The sequence below is a fragment of the Salvelinus namaycush genome, unplaced genomic scaffold, assembly GCF_016432855.1.
Source record: "Salvelinus namaycush isolate Seneca unplaced genomic scaffold, SaNama_1.0 Scaffold45, whole genome shotgun sequence".
In the NCBI taxonomy this organism is placed as follows: domain Eukaryota; kingdom Metazoa; phylum Chordata; class Actinopteri; order Salmoniformes; family Salmonidae; genus Salvelinus; species Salvelinus namaycush.
Genome location: NW_024061142.1, coordinates 508,607 through 533,010, shown reverse-complemented (window position 1 = coordinate 533,010; position 24,404 = coordinate 508,607). Strand labels below are relative to the sequence as shown.

The following is a 24,404-nucleotide window of genomic DNA, read 5'->3' as shown; positions in this document are numbered from 1 at the left end:
ATTACCCAGGGATCATCATGAATAACTAACAGCCATTACCCAGGGATCGTCATGAGTAACTAACAGCCATTACCCAGGGATCATCATGAATAACTAACAGCCATTACCCAGGGATCATCATGAATAACTAACAGCCATTACCCAGGGATCATCATGAATAACCTACAGCCATTATCCAGGGATCATCATGAATAACTAACAACCATTACCCAGGGTTCGTCATGAATAACTAACAGCCATTACCCAGGGAGCGTCCCTGTTTATGATGTTTTCAGGAGATGGGCAGGGACTCTGCTGTCCTAGCTTCAGGGGGAAGCTTGTCCCACCATTGGGTTGCCATGAGCAGAGAAGAGCTTGGACTGGGCTTAGAGGGAGCTGCCCTCCTGTTGGGGTGGGAGGGCCAAGAGACCAGAGGTGGCAGAACAGAGTGCTCGGCTTGGGGGATGTAGGGTTTGAGCAGAGCCTGAAGGTAGGGAGGGGCAGTTCCTCTTGCTGCTCCGTAGGATGCAAGCTCGAACTGGAAGCCAGCGGAGTGTGAGGAGGAGCAGGGTGACATAGGAGAACTTGGGAAGGTTGAAAATCAGGCGGGCTGCAGCGTTCTGGATACGTTTCAGGGGTTTCATGGCACAAGCGGGGAGCCCAGCCAACAGCGAGTTCCTGTAGTCCAGATGGGAGAGGACAAGGAAAATAGTTTCCTAGGGTTAGAGGTAAAAGCTTGACATTTTGAATGGTAGAAAGTGGCCTTTAGCAGCAGATACAGAGGAAGATAAGGTAGAGAGGAGGGAGTGAAAGGATGATAGGTCCTCCGGAAGTTGAGTTTGTCTCCATTTTCGTTCAGCTGCCCACAGCCCTGTTCTGTAAGCTCGCAATGAGTCACTCGGTCACGGAGCAGGATGGGAGGGCCAAGCTGGCCAGGAGGAAAGGGGACAGTGCCAGTCATAGGATGTGGAAAGGAAGGAGACTAGGGTTTGAAGAGGCAGAATCGGGAGACAGGAGGGAGAAGGATTTAGCAGAAGAGGAGAGAGTAGTGGGAGAGAGAAAGAGCGAAGTTTGCGACGGTGCATGACCATCTGGGTAGGGGCTGAGTGGTCAATCAACTACCGGCAATCAACAAAATCAACCAATCAACTACCGGTAATCAACAGAATCAACCAATCAACTACCGGCAATCAACAGAATCAACCAATCAACTACCGGCAATCAACAGAATCCAAATGTACAGTTTTATGTTGGTCTAGTACGGAGTAAACAGTTTTATAATTTAGATCTCTCTGTTTAACCAAATACTCTGTTTGTCTTTGGCAGGAGAGATACCAGACTCTCACTCTGACAGCGGGAAGAGTCCTTCAGAGGAACCAGACTCAGAGACGCCCAAACCAGCGAGACGACACCGCTGCTCCCAGTGTAATAAGAGTTTTAAGTGGTTATGGAAGCTGAAAGAGCATGACGGAACACACACAGGAGAAAAGCCTTACCACTGCTCTCAGTGTGGAAAGGATTTTACCAACTTAGGGAACCTAAAAAAACATACAAAATTACACACAGGAGAGAAGCCTTTCCAATGCTCCCAGTGTGGGAAGGGTTTTACACGGTTAGGGAACCTTAAGGATCACATAAGAGTACACACAGGAGAGAAGCCTTTCCAATGCTCCCAGTGTGGAAGTGGTTTTACTCAGTTAGGGAACCTGAAAAGGCATGAAAGAATGCACACAGGAGAGAGAACTTTCCAATGTTCCCACTGTGGAAAGAGTTTTACACGGTTATGGAGCCTGAAAGAACATAACATAGTACACACAGGAGAGAAGCCTTTCCAATGCTCCCAGTGTGGAAATAGTTTTACACAGTTAGGGAGCCTGAAAGCTCATGAAAGGACACACACAGGGGAGACATCTTACCATTGCTCTCAGTGTGGAAAGAATTTTACCAAGTTAAAGAACCTAAAAAAACATATAAAATTACACACAGGAGAGAAACCTTTCCAATGCACCCAATGTGGAAAGAGTTTTACACGGTTAGAGAACCTGAAGGATCATAAAAGAATACACACAGGAGAGAAGCCGTTCCAATGTTCCCAATGTGGAAAGAGTTTTACACGTTTAGGGAACCTGAAGGACCATCAAATAATGCACACAGGAGAGAAGCCGTTCCAATGTTCCCAGTGTGGAAGTGGTTTTACTCAGTTAGGGAACCTGAAAAGGCATGAGAGAATACATACAGGAGAGAAGTCTTTCCAATGTTCCCAGTGTGGAAAGAGTTTTGCACAGTTAGGGAGCCTGAAAGAACATAAAATAGTACACACAGGAGAGAAGCCTTTCCAATGCTCCCAGTGTGGAAAGGGTTTTACCCTGTTAGGGAACCTGAAAAAGCATGAGAGAATACACACAGGAGAGAAACCTTTCCAATGTTCCCAGTGTGGAAATAGTTTTAAAAGCTTAGGGAGCATGAAGGAGCATGAAAGAACACACACAGGGGAGACATCTTACCATTGCTCTCTGTGTGGAAAAGATTTTACAAAGTTAGGGAACCTAAAAAAACATATAAAATTACACACAGGAGAGAAGCCTTTCCAATGCTCCCAGTGTGGGAAGGGTTTTACACGGTTAGGGAACCTGAAGGATCACAAAATAGTACACACAGGAGAGAAGCCTTTCCAATGCACCCAGTGTGGAACGGGTTTTACCCAGATAGGGAACCTGAAAAGGCATGAGAGAACCCACACAGTCTTAACAATGACCCCAGGAGTTGGAAACGGTTCGAAGAACAGAACAAAAAACCGCAAACAATGTGTTTTATTGAGGAACAGAAACCGAACCGGGAAAGAAAGTGATCTCTACTGTTCTGGAACAGAAGCATTATTTTAAAAAGTATGGTAACCGGTTAATAACGTTCTTTTAAAGTAACTGTCCAGTGAAAATCTAACTTTTTAAAGTTAATCCTCACTTAACCTCTTAAATCATATCCAAATAATGTTGTTGACACTTCCGATTCTCGTATTTGAGACCAAAGCATAAATTACAGAAGAAAAAAAAACATATCAAACCTCTTTGAAAAATGACTCTTTCCTCATAGAACATGTCATCTCCCTGAGGAGGATGAACTGGCCAATCAGCGGTCTTGAGGAGAATGAGCTGGCCAATCAACGGTCTACTCGTGGGTATTTTTAATGACCGGATATACGCCCACACCATTCTATTAGGAAGGCGTTCTTAATGTTTTGTACACTCTGTGTGCCTCAATGTATTGTTACACCATGTAGGAGCAGTATAGACCTAGTCTGTTCATTATATACATATACATGATGTATTGTTACACCATGTAGGAGCAGTATAGACCTAGTCTGTTCATTATATACATCTACATGATGTATTGTTACACCGTGTAGGAGCAGTATAGACCTAGTCTGTTCATTATATACATCTACATGATGTATTGTTACACCACGTAGGAGCAGTATAGACCTAGTCTGTTCATTATATACATCTACATGATGTATTGTTACACCATGTAGGAGCAGTATAGACCTAGTCTGTTCATTATATACATCTACATGATGTATTGTTACACCATGTAGGAGCAGTATAGACCTAGTCTGTTCATTATATACATCTACATGATGTATTGTTATTCTGTTCATTATATATTTGTTAATACTATCTGTTTGTTTGACTGAATCAATATTATTATTATTATTTTTGTTATTATTAATTATATATAAAATTAATAAGACATTGCCTTAAATGCAGATGTATAGGAGACGTTTGTTTTAAATCATTAAAAATCTGCACTAATCAACAGTTGCTTCTCTTTTATATGTCTCAATATAATATTGTTAATGAATTAAATTAATGAAAAAGAAACTTTTTTTGTCAACTTCCGGGTCAGAGGCGTCAGTCAAACCACACACAGATTTTTTTTCTGAGGTCTTGGCTGATTTCTTTAGATTTTCCCATGATGTCAAGCAGAGAGGCACTGAGTTTGAAGGTAGGCCCTGAAATACATCCACAGGTACACCTCCAATTGACTCAAATGATGTCAATTTTCCTATCAGAAGCTTCTAAAGCCATGACGTCATTTTCTGGAATTTCCCAAGCTGTTTAAAGGCACAGTCAACTTAGTGTATGTAAACTTCTGACCCACTGGAATTGTGATACAGTGAATTATAAGTGAAATAATCTGTCTGTAAACAATTGTGGGAAAAATTACTTGTGTCATGCACAAAGTAGATGTCCTAACCGACTTGCCAAAACTATAGTTTGTTAACAAGAAATGTGTGGAGTGGTTGAAAAACAAGTTTTAATGACTCCAACCTAAGTGTCTGTAAACTTCCGACTTCAACTGTATATAGCCTTATAAATAAGGTTTATGAAATCAATAACTTGCTAACATCAGATAGCATTCATATGCTGGCCACCTCTGAAACTCACCTAGATATTTCCTTTTATACAGCAGGAGCAATACAGGGATAGAACATCTACAGAAAAGTTTAAAGAGGATCTCACATTAAATACTGTTGAAGTAATATGACTAGAGGTGAATCTGTTTAGAGAGGATCTCACATTAAATACTGTTGAAGTAATATGACTAGAGGTGAATCTGTTTAGAGAGGATCTCACATTAAATACTGTTGAAGTAATATGACTAGAGGTGAATCTGTTTAGAGAGGATCTCACATTAAATACTGTTGAAGTAATATGACTAGAGGTTAATCTGTTTAGAGAGGATCTCACATTAAATACTGTTGAAGTAATATGACTAGAGGTGAATCTGTTTAGAGAGGATCTCACATTAAATACTGTTGAAGTAATATGACTAGAGGTGAATCTGTTTAGAGAGGATCTCACATTAAATACTGTTGAAGTAATATGACTAGAGGTGAATCTGTTTAGAGAGGATCTCACATTAAATACTGTTGAAGTAATATGACTAGAGGTGAATCTGTTTAGAGAGGATCTCACATTAAATACTGTTGAAGTAATATGACTAGAGGTGAATCTGTTTAGAGAGGATCTCACATTAAATACTGTTGAAGTAATATGACTAGAGGTGAATCTGTTTAGAGAGGATCTCACATTAAATACTGTTGAAGTAATATGACTAGAGGTGAATCTGTTTAGAGAGGATCTCACATTAAATACTGTTGAAGTAATATGACTAGAGGTGAATCTGTTTAGAGAGGATCTCACATTAAATACTGTTGAAGTAATATGACTAGAGGTGAATCTGTTTAGAGAAGATCTCACATTAAATACTGTTGAAGTAATATGACTAGAGGTGAATCTGTTTAGAGAGGATCTCACATTAAATACTGTTGAAGTAATATGACTAGAGGTGAATCTGTTTAGAGAGGATCTCACATTAAATACTGTTGAAGTAATATGACTAGAGGTGAATCTGTTTAGAGAGGATCTCACATTAAATACTGTTGAAGTGTTGTGGTTCACCTGTCTCATATAAAGCCTCTTTTGGGGTGCTGCTATAGGCCACCAAGTGTTCACCTGTCTCATATAAAGCCTCTTTTGGGGTGCTGCTATAGGCCACCAAGTGTTCACCTGTCTCATATAAAGCCTCTTTTGGGGTGCTGCTATAGGCCACCAAGTGCTAGCAAGTCAGTATTTGGATAATACAGCTCTGGAAAAATTAAGAGACCACTGCAAAATTATCAGTTTCTCTGGTTTTACTATTTATAGGTTTGTGGTTTTGGGTAAAATTAAAATTTTTGTTTTATTCTATAAACGACTGACAACATTTCGCCCCCATGTTCCAAATACAAATATTGTCATTTAGAGCATTTATTTGTAGAAAATGACAACTGGTCAAAATAACAACAAAGATGCAGTGTTGTCAGACCTCGAATAATAAAACAGAAAATAAGTTCCTCATTTTTAAACAAGACAAATACTCATGTTTTAACTTAGGAAGAGTTCAGAAATCAGTATTTGGTGAAACAACCCTGATTTTCAATCACAGCTTTCATGCGTCTTGTCGTCTCTCCGCCAGTCTTTCACATTGATGTTGGGTGACTTTATGCCACTCCCGTGGCACAAACATTCAAGCAACCCCAGCTTTGTTTGATGACTTGTGACCATCCATCTTCATCTTGATCACATTCCAGAGGTTTTCAATGGTCTGGAGATTGGGCAAGCCATGACAGGGTCTTGATCTGGTGGTCCTCTTCTGATCCATCAAAAGGAAGAGGTGAAAACAACTTAATTAGTAGAAGACACTACCGCTCAACGGGTCATACCATGCTGCCACAGAGGGAGGGGTGTTCACTGTTCAGGTAATAAATTAACCCTGGTTCTTCACAGGATTGAACTGCTCCTAGGAGTGTTTTAAAAGAAGACGTCAGCCTGGAATCAAAACAACCTCCAACATGTGGCATGTAACAGTGTCCTGCTGGGAAAACCACTCCTCAGAGTTGGGGAACATTGTCAGAGCAGAAGGAAGCACGTTTTCTTCCAGGACAACCTTGTACGTGGATTCATGCGTCCTTCACAAAGACACATCTACCCGATTCCAGCCTTGCGGAAGCACCCCCTGATCATCACCGATCCTCCACCAAAATGTCCAAGTGGACGCGAGACACTGTGGCTTGTAGGCCTCTTTTTTTGATATTGGCAATCATTTCAATGACAATTTCACTTAGTAAAGTGGAAAAACTACAAAGTGAAAATGACAACATTGATCAGTGAAACATCATATTTTTGTATAAAAGATCTATTAATGAAACAGAAGGATTGCTGTTTTTTTGGTCAAGTTAAAACCTCTACAGGATCGGTGGGTCCCCCACGGTACAGTCGAGCTAACGTAGGCTAATGCGATTAGCATGAGGTTGTAAGTAACACGAACATGTCCCAGGACATAGACATATCTGATATTGTCAGAAAGCTTAAATTCTTGTTAATCTAACTGCACTGTCCAATTTGCAGTAGCTATTACAGTGAAATAATACCATGCTATTGTTTGAGGAGAGTGCACAATTATGAACTTGAAAAGTTATTAATAAACCAATTAGGCACATTTGGGCAGTCTTGATACAACATTTTGAACAGAAATGCAATGGTTCATTGGATCAGTCAAAAACTTTGCACATACACTGCTGCCATCTAGTGGCCAAAATCTAAATTCTGCCTGGGATGGAATAATACATTATGGCCTTTCTCTTGCATTTCAAAGATGATGGTTCTGTAACGGTCGTCGTAATCCTCTTCCTCGGACGAGGAGGAGAGGCGAGAAGGATCAGACCAATATGCGGAGTGGTTTGTGTCCATGATTATTTATTAACAAAATAAACGGAACACTAACGAAACAAAATTACAAAAGAGAAACGAACCGACAAACAGTCCCGTGTGGTACGAATACAGACACGAGATACAACCACCCACAAACACACACATGTGAACCCCGGCTGCCTAAGTATGATTCTCAATCAGGGACAACGATTTACAGCTGCCTCTGATTGAGAATCATACCCGGCCGAACACAAACAACCCGACATAGAAAAATAACACATGGACAACCCACCCCAACTCACGCCCTGACCAACTAAATAAATACAAGAAAAAGGAAAAACAGGTCAGGAACGTGACAGGTTCAATATATTTTTTTTTTAACGGTTTTTCTTTTCTTTGTATTATCTTTTACCAGATCTAATGTGTCATATTTTCCTACATTCATTCAGACATTGTAATTACGTTATCATTAACAGGGTGGCAGGTAGCCTAGTGGTTAGACCGTTGGGCTAGTAACTGAAAGGTTGGTGGATTGAATCCCTGAGCTGACAAGGTAAAAATCTGTTGTTCTTCCCCTGAACAAGGCACTTAACCCACTGTTCCTAAGCCAAAATTGTAAAGAAGAATTTGTTTTTAATTCAAATCAAATCAAATGTATTTATAAAGCCCTTCTTACATCAGCTGATATCTCAAAGTGCTGTACAGAAACCCAGCCTAAAACCCCAAACAGCAAGCAATGCAGGTGTAGAAGCACGGTGGCCAGGAAAAACTCCCTAGAAAGGCCAAAACCTAGGAAGAAACCTAGAGAGGAACCAGGCTATGAGGGGTGGCCAGCCCTCTTCTGGCTGTGCCGGGTGGAGATTATAACAGAACATGGCCAAGATGTTCAAATGTTCATAGATGACCAGCAGGGTCAGATAATAATAATCACAGTGGTTGTCGAGGGTGCAACAGGTCAGCACCTCAGGAGTAAATGTCAGTTGGCTTTTAATATCCGAATTAATTGACTTGACAAGTTAAATAAAGGTTAAAAAAACCAGACATTACAGAATGTTAGTTGTATCTGCATCGACTGATCACATCCGAAATATCATCTCTCCAGTGTGTCTTTCTAACCTCCAATAACAGACGTTTGTTTCTCCTGTAGAAAAATGGCCGTCCTGTCGAACTCAGGGGGGGTTTCCATCTTCTCTGAAGCCACCTGTTCTCATGATGTCATCCTCACATGAGATCGCAGCGTGTTAATCTGCTGCTACACAGATACAGACACAATCAGTCTGTTGATGTAGATGGAAATCAAGGTTTGTACTGAATAATCGAATCGAATCAACGTTTCATTGGTCACATGCGCAGGTTACAGGATGTAGGCTAAACGGTGTAGTGAAATGTTTACTCATGGGCACATCACTATGTCCCAGTGATGATGTAATAATGTCCCAGTGATGTGTAAACCTGTCTGTTAATGATGATGTAATAATGTCTCAGTGAAGTGTAAACCTGTCTCTTAATGATGATGTAACAATGTCCCAGTGATGTGTAAACCTGTCTGTTAATGATGATGTAATAATGTCCCAGTGTTGTGTAAACCTGTTTTGTTAATGATGATGTAACAATGTCTCAGTGATGTTTAAACCTGTCCGTTAATGATGATGTAATAATGTCCCAGTGATGTGTAAACCTGTCTGTTAATGATGATGTAATAATGTCCCAGTGATGTGTAAACCTGTCTGTTAATGATGATGTAATAATGTCTCAGTGATGTGTAAACCTGTCTGTTAATGATGATGTAATAATGTCTCAGTGATGTTTAAACCTGTCTGTTAATGATGATGTAATAATGTCCCAGTGATGTGTAAACCTGTCTGTTAATGATGATGTAATAATGTCTCAGTGATGTGTAAACCTGTCTGTTAATGATGATGTAACAATGTCTCAGTGATGTGTAAACCTGTCTGTTAATGATGATGTAATAATGACCCAGCGATGTATAAACCTGTCTGTTAATGATGATGTAATAATGTCCCAGTGATGTGTAAACCTGTCTGTTAATGTTGATGTAATAATGTCTCAGTGATGTTTAAACCTGTCTGTTAATGATGATGTAATAATGTCCCAGTGATGTGTAAACCTGTCTGTTAATGTTGATGTAATAATGTCTCAGTGATGTTTAAACCTGTCTGTTAATGATGATGTAATAATGTCCCAGTGATGTGTAAACCTGTCTGTTAATGATGATGTAATAATGTCCCAGTGATGTGTAAACCTGTCTGTTAATGATGATGTAATAATGTCTCAGTGATGTGTAAACCTGTCTGTTAATGATATGATAGAACAATGTCTCAGTGATGTGTAAACCTGTCTGTTAATGATGATGTAATAATGACCCAGTGATGTGTAAACCTGTCTGTTAATGATGATGTAATAATGTCCCAGTGATGTGTAAACCTGTCTGTTAATGTTGATGTAATAATGTCTCAGTGATGTTTAAACCTGTCTGTTAATGATGATGTAATAATGTCCCAGTGATGTGTAAACCTGTCTGTTAATGATGATGTAATAATGTCTCAGTGATGTGTAAACCTGTCTGTTAATGATGATGTAACAATGTCTCAGTGATGTGTAAACCTGTCTGTTAATGATGATGTAATAATGACCCAGTGATGTGTAAACCTGTCTGTTAATGATGATGTAATAATGTCCCAGTGATGTGTAAACCTGTCTGTTAATGATGTCCCAGTGATGTGTAAACCTGTCTGTTAATGATGATGTAATAATGTCCCAGTGATGTGTAAACCTGTCTGTTAATGTTGATGTAATAATGTCGCAGTGATGTGTAAACCTGTCTGTTAATGATGATGCCATCTCTATTGCACTCCACACTGCCCTTTCCCACCTGGGCAAAAGGAACACCTATGTGAGAATGCTATTCATTGACTACAGCTCAGCGTTCAACACCATAGTACCCTCAAAGCTCATCACTAAGCTAAGGACCCTGGGACTAAACACCTCCCTCTGCAACTGGATCCTGGACTTCCTGATGGGCCGCCCCCAGGTGGTGAGGGTAGGTAACAACACATCCGCCACGCTGATCCTCAACACGGGGGGCCCCTAAGGGGTGCGTGCTCAGTCCCCTCCTGTACTCCCTGTTCACTCAATCATCTCCTTTGTGTTGATCACGTTGAGGGATAGGTTGTTATTCTGGCACCACACGGCCAGGTCTCTGACCTCCTCCCTATAGGCTGTCTCGTCGTTGAGGGAGAGGTTGTTGTCCTGGCACCACACGGCCAGGTCTCTGACCTCCTCCCTATAGGCTGTCTCGTCGTTGAGGGAGAGGTTGTTGTCCTGGCACCACACGGCCAGGTCTCTGACCTCCTCCCTATAGGCTGTCTCATTGTTGTCAGGTCTCTGACCTCCTCCCTATAGGCTGTCTCGTTGTTGTCGGTGATCAGGTCTACCACTGTTGTGTAATCGGTCATGCCTGGCCAGTCATGCCTGACCGTGTGATGCCAGGACAACAACCTCTCCCTCAACGTGATCAAGACAAAGGAGATGATTGTGGACTACAGGAAATGGAGGACCGAGCACACCCCCATTCTAATCGAAAGGGCTGCAGTGAAAACTGAAAAACAGCTTCTATCTCAAGGCCATCAGACTGTTAAATTGTCATCACTAGCCGGCTATCACCCGGCCATTCAACCTTGCACCATAGAGGCTGCTGCCCTATATACATATGATATGGATTCACTGGCCTCTGTAATAATGGAACACGTGTCACTTTAATAATGTTTACATCGTCCAAATATTTATATATTTCTTAATTACATTCTTTTACTTTTAGATTTGTGTATTGTTGTGAATTGATAGATACTACTGCACTGTTGGAGCTAGGAACACAAGCATTTAGTTAGATATTACTGTTGGAGCTAGGAACACAAGCATTTAGTTAGATATTACTGTTGGAGCTAGGAACACAAGCATTTAGTTAGATATTACTGTTGGAGCTAGGAACACAAGCATTTAGTTAGATACTACTGTACTGTTGGAGCTAGGAACACAAGCATTTAGTTAGATATTACTGCACTGTTGGAGCTAGGAACACAAGTATTTAGTTAGATATTACTGCACTGTTGGAGCTAGGAACACAAGCATTTAGTTAAAAAAATTATAATTTAAAATTTAAATATAATTAAAATAAATAAAATAAAATTTCGTTTTTTATTTGAACCTCTCCCTACATCATTACATTTAACAACATAATAATACATGGTCAACCATTTCCTCTACCATTCAGCCATTACCCACACAAATCTAAAAGTTAAATAATGGATTTAAAGAAATATATAAATACAAGGACAATCAATGTCAGAGTGGCATTGACAAAAAAATACAGTAGAATTGAATACTGACTTGCCTAGTTAAATAAAGGTTAAATAAAATAACAAATAACAAATATACATCTGAAATGAGAAAAGATTGTGTGGTGGTGATGGGAGTAGTTTAATTAGAAATGCAGCGTTAGATAAGAGAAGAATATAGCGGTATTAATAACGGGCTTCACACTCCAGTACAGTAGGGGGCGGTGTTTACACCTCTCGGTCGGTTGCGATCCGCCGATAAAAACTCAAAGAAGAAAAGCAACAACAGCTTGTCAGCCATCTCGGTAGCTTGCTAGCCAACATAGCGGAAACGTTCAAGCTCTTTAGACGCTTTCTGGTATATGAGCCACTCTGTTTTGAACACATTTCTGTCGTTTAGCTAATTACCCCATTTAATTTCCTATTTACGTTCAGCTAGCTGGCTTGTTAAGTTAGCATTAGCCTAGCTAGCTAACTGTTAGCTAACATCCCCGACCATGAGTTCACCAAGCTACTCGTCTCCTGTTGAAGAAGAGGAGGTCTGCTGGACGGAGGAAGAGGGTCTGTGGCTGAACGTTGTCGTGAAAGAAGAGGAGGAAGAGGAGGATGTGACAGTAAAACAAGAAGTAGAAGACGAGGCTGTTACAGTGAAAGAAGAAGAGAAAGACGTTTCAGTGAAAGAAGAGGAAGACGCGTTCAGAGTGAAAGAGGAGGAAGATGTTACAGTAAAAGGAGAGGAGGAAGAGGAGGATGCGGTTTTTGGAGTGAAGAAGGAAGGAGAGATTACTGTCACATTGAAAGATGAAGAGGAGGACACAGGCGATCTGATTAACACCAGTAAGTACTGTCCTAAAAACAGGGGTTATTTACTCCGCAGTTGTTCAACTGATGTGACAAAAGCTATGAAAAGTACCCAGATTTTTAATTGGCAAGAAATAGTCATTCATATCCACAAAATATACTATCAAATCAAACTATTTGTCACATGCGTCGAATACAACAAGTGTAGACCTTACCATGAAATGCTTACTTACAAGCTCTTAACCAACATTGAATTGTACCTTTATTTAACTATTTAACTCAGTTTTAGAACAAATTCTTATTTTCAATGACGGCCTTCCGGGGGGAACAGTGGGTTAACTGTTCAGGGGGAAGAACGACAGGTTTTTACCTTGTCAGCTCAGGGATTCGATCCAGCAACCTTTTGTTTACTAGTCCAACGCTCTAACCACTAGGCTACCTGCCACCCCAATACATTGCAGTTCAAGAAGAGTTGAGAAAATATTTAGCAAATAAGCTAAAGTAAAAAGTAACACAATAAAATACCAATAACGAGGCTATATACAGGGGGTACCGAGTCAATGTGGAGGCTATATACAGGGGATACCGAGTCAGTGTGGAGGCTATATACAGGGGGTACCGAGTCAATGTGGAGGCTATATACAGGGTATACCGAGTCAGTGTGGAGGCTATATACAGGGGGTACCGAGTCAGTGTGGAGACTATATACAGGGGATACCGAGTCAGTGTGGAGGCTGTATACAGGGGGTACCGAGTCAATGTGGAGGCTATATACAGGGGATACCGAGTCAGTGTGGAGACTATATACAGGGGGTACCGAGTCAGTGTGGAGACTATATACAGGGGGTACCGAGTCAGTGTGGAGGCTATATACAGGGGATACCGAGTCAGTGTGGAGGCTATATACAGGGGATACCGAGTCAGTGTGGAGGCTATATACAGGGGGTACCGAGTCAGTGTGGAGGCTATATACAGGGGGTACCGAGTCAGTGTGGAGGCTATATACAGGGGGTACCGAGTCAGTGTGGAGACTATATACAGGGGATACCGAGTCAATGTGCGGGGGTAAAGGTTAGTTGAGGTAATATGTACATGTATGTAGGGGTGAAGTGACTATGTATAGATAATAAACAGAGAGTAACAGCAGTGTACATGTAGGTAGGGGTGAAGTGACTATGTATAGATAATAAACAGAGTAGCAGCAGTGTACATGTAGGTAGGGGTGAAGTGACTATACATAGATAATAAACAGTGAGTAGCAGCAGTGTACATGTAGGTAGGGGTGAAGTGACTATGTATAGATAATAAACAGAGTTGCAGCAGTGTACATGTAGGTAGGGGTGAAGTGACTATGCATAGATAATAAACAGTGAGTAGCAGCAGTGTACATGTAGGTAGGGGTAAACTGACTATGTATAGATAGTATATGTATATATAGTATATATATATATATATATATATAGTATAGTGTATATATATATAGTATAGTATGTATACATAGTCACTTCACCCCTACCTACATGTACATATTACCTCAACTAACCTGTACCCCCGCACACTGACTCGGTACCCCCTGTATATAGCCTCCACATTGACTCGGTACCCCCTGTATATAGCCTCCACACTGACTCGGTACCCCCTGTATATAGCCTCCACATTGACTCTGTACCGGTACCCCCTGTATATAGCCTCCACATTGACTCGGTACCCCCTGTATATAGCCTCCACACTGACTCGGTACCCCCTGTATATAGCCTCCACATTGACTCTGTACCGGTACCTCCTGTATATAACCTCCACATTGACTCAGTACTGGTACCCCCTGTATATAGTCTCCACATTGACTCTGTACCGGTACCCCCTGTATATAGCCTCCACATTGACTCTGTACCGTAACACCCTGTATATAGCCTCCACATTGACTCTGTACCGGTACCCCCTGTATATAGCCTCCACATTGACTCTGTACCGGTACTCCCTGTATATAGTCTCCACATTGACTCTGTACCGTAACACCCTGTATATAGCCTCCACATTGACTCTGTACCGGTACCCCCTGTATATAGCCTCCACATTGACTCTGTACCGTAACACCCTGTATATAGCCTCCACATTGACTCTGTACCGTAACACCCTGTATATAGCCTCCACATTGACTCTGTACCGTAACACCCTGTATATAGCCTCCACATTGACTCTGTACCGTAACACCCTGTATATAGCCTCCACATTGACTCTGTACCGTAACACCCTGTATATAGTCTCCACATTGACTCTGTACCGGTACCCCCTGTATATAGCCTCCACATTGACTCTGTACCGTAACACCCTGTATATAGCCTCCACATTGACTCTGTACCGGTACCCCCTGTATATAGCCTCCACATTGACTCTGTACCGGTACCCCCTGTATATAGCCTCCACATTGACTCTGTACCGTAACACCCTGTATATAGCCTCCACATTGACTCTGTACCGTAACACCCTGTATATAGCCTCCACATTGACTCTGTACCGTAACACCCTGTATATAGCCTCCACATTGACTCTGTACCAGTACCCCCTGTATATAGCCTCCACATTGACTCTGTACCGGTACCCCCTGTATATAGTCTCCACATTGACTCTGTACCGTAACACCCTGTATATAGCCTCCACATTGACTCTGTACCGTAACACCCTGTATATACAGTGGGGAGAGCAAGTATTTGAGACACTGCCGGTTTTGCAGGTTTTCCTACTTACAAAGCATGTAGAGGTCTGTAATTTTTATCATAGGTACACTTCAACTGTGAGAGACGGAATCTAAAACAAAAATCCAGAAAATCACATTGTATGATTTTTAAGTAATTCATTTGCATTTTATTGCATGACATAAGTATTTGATACATCAGAAAAGCAGAACTTAATATTTTGGTACAGAAACCTTTGTTTGCAATTACAGAGATCATACGTTTCCTGTAGTTCTTGACCAGGTTTGCACACACTGCAGCAGGGATTTTGGCCCACTCCTTCATACAAATCCTTCAGGTTTCGGGGCTGTCGCTGGGCAATACGGACTTTCAGTTCCCTCCAAAGATTTCACTGTGAGGTCTACACCTGTCTACATTTGGTCTACACCTGTTGGTTAAGGGCTGGTCAGTCTGCATTTCACTGTGAGGTCTACACCTTTTGGTTAAGGGCTGGTCAGTCAGCATTTCACTGTAAGGTCTACACCTGTTGGTTAAGGGCTCGTCAGTCTGCATTTCACTGTGAGGTCTACTACACCTGTTGGTTAAGGGCTGGTCAGTCAGTATTTCACTGTGAGGTCTACACCTGTTGGTTAAGGGCTGGTCAGTCAGTATTTCACTGTGAGGTCTACACCTGGTCTACACCTATAGGTTAAAGGCTGGACAGTCAGCATTTCACTGTGAGGTCTACACCTGTTGGTTAAGGCCTGGTCAGTCTGCATTTCACTGTGAGGTCTACACCTATAGGTTAAGGGCTGGTCAGTCAGTATTTCACTGTGAGGTCTACACCTTTTGGTTAAGGGCTGGTCAGTCAGTATTTCACTGTGAGGTCTACACCTATTGGTTAAGGGCTGGTCAGTCAGCATTTCACTGTGAGGTCTACACCTGTTGGTTAAGGGCTGGTCAGTCAGTATTTCACTGTGAGGTCTACACCTGTTGGTTAAGGGCTGGCCAGTCAGCATTTCACTGTGAGGTCTACACCTGTTGGTTAAGGGCTGGCCAGTCAGCATTTCACTGTGAGGTCTACAACTGTTGGTTAAGGGCTGGTCAGTCAGCATTTCACTGTGAGGTCTACACCTGTTGGTTAAGGTCTACACCTGTTGGTTAAGGGCTGGTCAGTCAGTATTTCACTGTGAGGTCTACACTTGTTGGTTAAGGGCTGGTCAGTCAGCATTTCACTGTGAGGTCTACACCTGTTGGTTAAGGGCTGGTCAGTCAGCATTTCACTGTGAGGTCTACACCTGTTGGTTAAGGGGCTGGCCAGTCAGCATTTCACTGTGAGGTCTACACCTTTTGGTTAAGGGCTGGTCAGTCAGCATTTCACTGTAAGGTCTACACCTGTTGGTTAAGGGCTCGTCAGTCTGCATTTCACTGTGAGGTCTACACCTGTTGGTTAAGGGCTGGTCAGTCAGTATTTCACTGTGAGGTCTACACCTGGTCTACACCTATAGGTTAAAGGCTGGACAGTCAGCATTTCACTGTGAGGTCTACACCTGTTGGTTAAGGCCTGGTCAGTCTGCATTTCACTGTGAGGTCTACACCTATAGGTTAAGGGCTGGTCAGTCAGTATTTCATTGTGAGGTCTACACCTTTTGGTTAAGGGCTGGTCAGTCAGTATTTCACTGTGAGGTCTACACCTTTTGGTTAAGGGCTGGTCAGTCAGCATTTCACTGTGAGGTCTACACCTGTTGGTTAAGGGCTGGTCAGTCAGTATTTCACTGTGAGGTCTACACCTGTTGGTTAAGGGCTGGCCAGTCAGCATTTCACTGTGAGGTCTACACCTGTTGGTTAAGGGCTGGCCAGTCAGCATTTCACTGTGAGGTCTACAACTGTTGGTTAAGGGCTGGTCAGTCAGCATTTCACTGTGAGGTCTACACCTGTTGGTTAAGGTCTACACCTGTTGGTTAAGGGCTGGCCAGTCAGCATTTCACTGTGAGGTCTACACCTGTTGGTTAAGGGCTGGCCAGTCAGCATTTCACTGTGAGGTCTACACCTTTTGGTTAAGGGCTGGTCAGTCAGCATTTCACTGTGAGGTCTACACCTGTTGGTTAAGGGCTGGTCAGTCAGTATTTCACTGTGAGGTCTACACCTTTTGGTTAAGGGCTGGTCAGTCAGCATTTCACTGTAAGGTCTACACCTGTTGGTTAAGGGCTCGTCAGTCTGCATTTCACTGTGAGGTCTACTACACCTGTTGGTTAAGGGCTGGTCAGTCAGTATTTCACTGTGAGGTCTACACCTGTTGGTTAAGGGCTGGTCAGTCAGTATTTCACTGTGAGGTCTACACCTGGTCTACACCTATAGGTTAAAGGCTGGACAGTCAGCATTTCACTGTGAGGTCTACACCTGTTGGTTAAGGCCTGGTCAGTCTGCATTTCACTGTGAGGTCTACACCTATAGGTTAAGGGCTGGTCAGTCAGTATTTCACTGTGAGGTCTACACCTTTTGGTTAAGGGCTGGTCAGTCAGTATTTCACTGTGAGGTCTACACCTTTTGGTTAAGGTCTGGTCAGTCAGCATTTCACTGTGAGGTCTACACCTGTTGGTTAAGGGCTGGTCAGTCAGTATTTCACTGTGAGGTCTACACCTGTTGGTTAAGGGCTGGCCAGTCAGCATTTCACTGTGAGGTCTACACCTGTTGGTTAAGGGCTGGCCAGTCAGCATTTCACTGTGAGGTCTACAACTGTTGGTTAAGGGCTGGTCAGTCAGCATTTCACTGTGAGGTCTACACCTGTTGGTTAAGGTCTACACCTGTTGGTTAAGGGCTGGTCAGTCAGTATTTCACTGTGAGGTCTACACTTGTTGGTTAAGGGCTGGTCAGTCAGCATTTCACTGTGAGGTCTACACCTGTTGTTTAAGGGCTGGTCAGTCAGCATTTCACTGTGAGGTCTACACCTGTTGGTTAAGGGGCTGGCCAGTCAGCATTTCACTGTGAGGTCTACACCTTTTGGTTAAGGGCTGGTCAGTCAGCATTTCACTGTAAGGTCTACACCTGTTGGTTAAGGGCTCGTCAGTCTGCATTTCACTGTGAGGTCTACTACACCTGTTGGTTAAGGGCTGGTCAGTCAGTATTTCACTGTGAGGTCTACACCTGGTCTACACCTATAGGTTAAAGGCTGGACAGTCAGCATTTCACTGTGAGGTCTACACCTGTTGGTTAAGGCCTGGTCAGTCTGCATTTCACTGTGAGGTCTACACCTATAGGTTAAGGGCTGGTCAGTCAGTATTTCATTGTGAGGTCTACACCTTTTGGTTAAGGGCTGGTCAGTCAGTATTTCACTGTGAGGTCTACACCTTTTGGTTAAGGGCTGGTCAGTCAGCATTTCACTGTGAGGTCTACACCTGTTGGTTAAGGGCTGGTCAGTCAGTATTTCACTGTGAGGTCTACACCTGGTCTACACCTATAGGTTAAAGGCTGGACAGTCAGCATTTCACTGTGAGGTCTACACCTGTTGGTTAAGGCCTGGTCAGTCTGCATTTCACTGTGAGGTCTACACCTATAGGTTAAGGGCTGGTCAGTCAGTATTTCACTGTGAGGTCTACACCTTTTGGTTAAGGGCTGGTCAGTCAGTATTTCACTGTGAGGTCTACACCTTTTGGTTAAGGGCTGGTCAGTCAGCATTTCACTGTGAGGTCTACACCTGTTGGTTAAGGGCTGGTCAGTCAGTATTTCACTGTGAGGTCTACACCTGTTGGTTAAGGGCTGGTCAGTCAGCATTTCACTGTGAGGTCTACACCTGTTGGTTAAGGTCTACACCTGTTGGTTAAGGGCTGGTCAGTCAGTATTTCACTGTGAGGTCTACACTTGTTGGTTAAGGGCTGGTCAGTCAGCATTTCACTGTGAGGTCTACACCTTTTGGTTAAGGGCTGGTCAGTCAGCATTTCACTGTGAGGTCTACACCTGTTGGTTAAGGTCTACACCTGTTGGTTAAGGGCTGGTCAGTCAGTATTTCACTGTGAGGTCTACACTTGTTGGTTAAGGGCTGGTCAGTCAGCATTTCACTGTGAGGTCTACACCTTTTGGTTAAGGGCTGGTCAGTCAGCATTTCACTGTGAGGTCTACACCTGTTGGTTAAGGGCTGGTCAGTCAGCATTTCACTGTGAGGTCTACACCTATAGGTTAAGGGCTGGTCAGTCAGTATTTCACTGTGAGGTCTACACCTATAGGTTAAGGGCTGGTCAGTCAGCATTTCACTGTGAGGTCTACACCTGTTGGTTAAGGGCTGGTCAGTCTGCATTTCACTGTGAGGTCTACACCTGTTGGTTAAGGTCTACACCTGTTGGTTAAGGGCTGGTCAGTCAGTATTTCACTGTGAGGTCTACACTTGTTGGTTAAGGGCTGGTCAGTCAGCATTTCACTGTGAGGTCTACACCTTTTGGTTAAGGGCTGGTCAGTCAGCATTTCACTGTGAGGTCTACACCTGTTGGTTAAGGGCTGGTCAGTCAGCATTTCACTGTGAGGTCTACACCTATAGGTTAAGGGCTGGTCAGTCAGCGTTTCACTGTGAGGTCTACACCTATAGGTTAAGGGCTGGTCAGTCAGCATTTCACTGTGAGGTCTACACCTGTTGGTTAAGGGCTGGTCAGTCAGCATTTCACTGTGAGGTCTACACCTGTTGGTTAAGGGCTGGTCAGTCTGCATTTCACTGTGAGGTCTACACCTGTTGTATTCTGCATATCACTGTGAGGTCTACTACACCTGTTGTATTCGGCGCATGTGACAAGTAACATTTGATTTGATTCACAGCAGGGTCTAGTTAGATTTAACTGAGAAAACATCATGGTAGTGTGGTAATGTTTTCAAATGTTTCTGTGTCAGTTTGGACACACAGAGATACTTAGCTCATATTGTGTAGAGAACTGTTCCTTGATGGATAGGCTATTGTACAACACACAGAGCTATTTTCCTTTATTCAGGACATTTAGAATGACAACACATTACAGAGTAGCCTAGTGGGATTATTCACAAAATTATCTGGTGATCAGGTTATGAAATGTCATGACAAAGACATTTTTTTGTCCATGTTTCACCTGGAATATTAAATGATTTATAGTCCTAGGTCTATGTTGTTGCTAGGTGAAGTTATGGGTCCTACAGTAGGTCTATGCTATCATCTGGGATTTACCAGGTTATTACTGCTAAACAATACAGTTTTTGGGGTTGTCATAGACTTACAATTGTTTGATTATTTCTCTAAGAGACTATTTGGTTGATAATTACAAATATGTATTTTGGATGCAGCAGTTGTTAGCTTAAATGTTAACGCTAGGCTGGAAGCAAAGCTGTTAGCTAGTATGCTAACGCTTATTGACATAGGCTGGTAGCAAAGCTGTTAGCTAGAATGCTAACGCTTATTGACATAGGCTGGTAGCAAAGCTGTTAGCTAGAATGCTAACGCTTATTGACATAGGCTGGAAGCAAAGCTGTTATCTAGTATGCTAACGCTTATTGACATAGGCTGGTAGCAAAGCTGTTAGCTAGTATGCTAACGCTTATTGACATAGGCTGGAAGCAAAGCTGTTAGCTAGAATGCTAACGCTTATTGACATAGGCTGGAAGCAAAGCTGTTAGCTAGTATGCTAACGCTTATTGACATAGGCTGGAAGCAAAGCTGTTAGCTAGTATGCTAACGCTTATTGACATAGGCTGGAGGCAAAGCTGTGAGGTGGAATGCTAACGCTTATTGACATAGGCTGGTAGTAAAGCTGTTAGCTAGAATGCTAACGCTTATTGACATAGGCTGGAAGCAAAGCTGTTAGCTATAATGCTAACGCTTATTGACATAGGCTGGTAGCAAAGCTGTTAGCTAGAATGCTAACGCTTATTGACACAGGCAGGAGGCAAAGCTGTTAGCTAGAATGCTAACGCTTATTGACATAGGCTGGAGGCAAAGCTGTGAGGTGGAATGCTAACGCTTATTGACATAGGCTGGAAGCAAAGCTGTTAGCTAGTATGCTAACGCTTATTGACATAGGCTGGTAGCAAAGCTGTTAGCTAGAATGCTAACGCTTATTGACATAGGCTGGAAGCAAAGCTGTTAGCTTAAATGCTAACGCTTATTGACATAGGCAGGAGGCAAAGCTTTTAGCTAGAATGCTAACGCTTATTGACATAGGCTGGAAGCAAAGCTGTTAGCTAGTATGCTAACGCTTATTGACATAGGCTGGAGGCAAAGCTGTGAGGTGGAATGCTAACGCTTATTGACATAGGCTGGAAGCAAAGCTGTTAGCTTAAATGCTAACGCTTATTGACATAGGCAGGAGGCAAAGCTTTTAGCTAGAATGCTAACGCTTATTGACATAGGCGGGAAGCAAAGCTGTTAGCTAGTATGCTAACGCTTATTGACATAGGCTGGAGGCAAAGCTGTGAGGTGGAATGCTAACGCTTATTGACATAGGCTGGAAGCAAAGCTGTTAGCTAGTATGCTAACGCTTATTGACATAGGCTGGAAGCAAAGCTGTTAGCTTAAATGCTAACGCTTATTGACATAGGCTGGAGGCAAAGCTGTTAGCTAGTATGCTAACGCTTATTGACATAGGCTGGAAGCAAAGCTGTTAGCTAGAATGCAACGCTTATTGACATAGACTGTCAGCAAAGCTGTTAGCTAGAATGCAACGCTTATTGACATAGACTGTCAGCAAAGCTGTTAGCTCGAATGCTAACGCTTATTGACATAGACTGGTAGCAAAGCTGGAATGCTAACGCTAATTGACATAGGCTGGTAGCAAAGCTGTTAGCTAGAATGCTAATGCTAGGCTGGTAGCAAAGCTATTAGCTAGAATGCTAACGCCTATTGACATAGGCTGGTAGCAAAGCTGGAATGCTAACACTAATTGACATAGGCTGGTAGCAAAGCTGTTAGCTAGAATGCTAATGCTAGGCTGGTAGCAAAGCTATTAGCTAGAATGCTAACGCCTATTGACATAGGCTGGTAGCAAAGCTGTTAGCTAGAATGCTAACGCTTATTGACATAGGCTGGTAGCAAAGCTAGCCAAAGAGCTTTTTCTGGTTGAAATTAAAGTTTTTTATAAAGTTTAAAGCAGTTGATTTGAAACAATGGCACAAACGAGCCTTTCCAATTCTAATCCAAAAGTAGTGTGAAATTCACTCATAAGCAACCTGTAAATGGAGGCTATTTTTGCTGTCAGTCTATGAGAACTCCCCTGAGTTTTCCCCCACGGTGGGGAATTAGTACTTAGGGTTTTTAACAGCTGTATTAATTTATTTCTAGAATCATCCACTATATACTACTGTGACAAAAACAAGACAATATGGCTGTTTTTGCTCACTTGAATGTCCTTAAGACAGCTTTCAAATAAGTTTGTAAAAGCATTTTATTACAGACTTAAATTGTTATAAAACATCACGGGCAATCACCTTTTACCTCAAATAGACAGTATTTTACTACTAATGTGAAAACAAGACTAAATGTGTCAAATAATTTTAACATTCATTACAGACGTCAATTGTTGTACAACATCATGGCTATGCTGTTGGCATCACCTCCTACAGTGGATTTCTGCTGTTGTGGGCCTTTTACCATCTGTCTGACTTTGTCATTCACACAGGAGAGAGACGTGACTATCGTGGATCCTCTGGGGAGCCTCAACAACAACATGATGCTGACGAGGCAGAGAAGAGTCCCTCCACATCAGAACACCTCGAGAAACACCAGCGGAGACCCACAGGAAAGACACCTCACTGCTGCGCTGACTGTGGGAAGAGATTTACCTCTTCGGCTGACCTTATAAGACACCAGAGAATCCATACAGGAGAGAAACCGTATAGCTGTGATCAGTGTGGGAAGAGTTTTAATGTTCCAAGCAGCCTGAAAACACACCAGAGAACACACACAGGAGAGAAGCCTTATAGCTGTGATCAATGTGGGATGAATTTTACTACATCTAGCCAGCTGACGTTGCACCAGAGAACACACACAGGAGAGAATCCTTATATCTGTGATCAATGTGGGATGAATTTTACTACATCTAGCCAGCTGACTTTGCACCAGAGAACACACACAGGAGATAAGCCGTATAGCTGTAATCAATGTGGGAAGAGTTTTGCTCACTCACACAGCATGACAGCACACCTGAGAATACACACTGGCGAGAAACCTCACTGTTGCTCTGACTGTGAGAAGAGATTCACCTCTTCAGCACACCTTAAAATACATCAGAGAAGCCATACAGGAGAGAAGCCTTATAGCTGCTCTAACTGTGGGAAGAGCTTTTCAAAATCATTTACATTACAATCACACCAGAGAATTCACACCGGAGAGAAACCTTATAGCTGCTCTGACTGTGGGAAGAGCTTTTCAAAATCATTTACATTACAATTACACCAGAGAATTCACACTGGAGAGAAACCTTATAGCTGTTATCAATGTGGGAAGAGCTTTACTCACTCAAACAGCTTGACAGTACACCAGAGAACACACACGGGAGAGAAACCTTACCACTGCTCCGACTGTGGAAAGAGATTTGTTTCGTCAGGACATTTAAAATCACATCAGAGAACACACACAGGAGAGAAGCCTTATAGCTGTGATCAATGTGGGAAGAGCTTTACTCAATCAAACAACTTGATAGTACACCAGAGAACACACACAGGAGAGAAACCTTATAGCTGTACTCAATGTGGGAAGAGTTTTATTAAGTCTAACTGTCTGACTATACACCAGAGAACACACACAGGAGAGAAACCTTATAGCTGTGCTCAATGTGGGAAGTGTTTTACTACATCTAGCCATCTGTCTATGCACCAGAGAACACACACAGGAGAGAATCCTCATAGTTGAAATCAATGTGGGAAGAATTTTACTCTGATATACACACAGGAAATAAATAATGTAGCTGTGATCAATGTGTGAAGAGCTACTCTGGTAAAATATATCTGATCAAACATCAGAATATACAGGAAGGAGTTGTTTCATGATGTCAATGAAATAGTGTCACAATGTAGAATGTTTTAACATTGAAGGAGTATTTTAATGATGTCACAATGTAGAATGTTTTAACATTGTAGTAGGAGTATTTTAATGATGTCACAATGTAGAATGTTTTAACATTGTAGTAGGAGTGTTTTAATGATGTCACAATGTAGAATGTTTTAACATTGTAGAAGGAGTATTTTAATGAATAATGTCACAATGTAAAAAATATATATTGAGTTAGAGATCCTTCCTTGATACCCTTGTGCATTCACTCCGGGTCTTTGTCCACTACTTAGTACACAAAACCTACAGACAAGAACAGTATCCTACACGCTTCTAGTGCACATCCCACATT

General features: G+C 42.3%; 1 protein-coding gene across 1 annotated transcript; it reads left to right on the top strand.

The window, feature by feature from the left end:
* The first annotated feature begins 793 nt into the window (after positions 1-793).
* Positions 794-24,109, top strand: LOC120041364 (zinc finger protein 501-like). Its single transcript, XM_038986310.1, has 2 exons — positions 794-935; positions 22,680-24,109. The coding sequence occupies exons 1-2, from the start codon at positions 794-796 to the stop codon at positions 23,912-23,914; spliced, it is 1,377 nt and encodes a 458-aa protein (XP_038842238.1). The 3' UTR covers positions 23,915-24,109.
* The last annotated feature ends 295 nt before the right edge of the window (positions 24,110-24,404 follow it).

Excerpts from the sequence above, each read along its gene's own strand:
- LOC120041364 (XM_038986310.1), top strand. The coding sequence starts at position 794 with ATGATAGGTCCTCCGGAAGTTGAGTTTGTCTCCATTTTCGTTCAGCTG. Across the intron at positions 936-22,679 it reads GAGGAAAGGGGACAGTGCCA|CAGGAGAGAGACGTGACTAT; the intron begins GTCATAGGATGT and ends TTGTCATTCACA.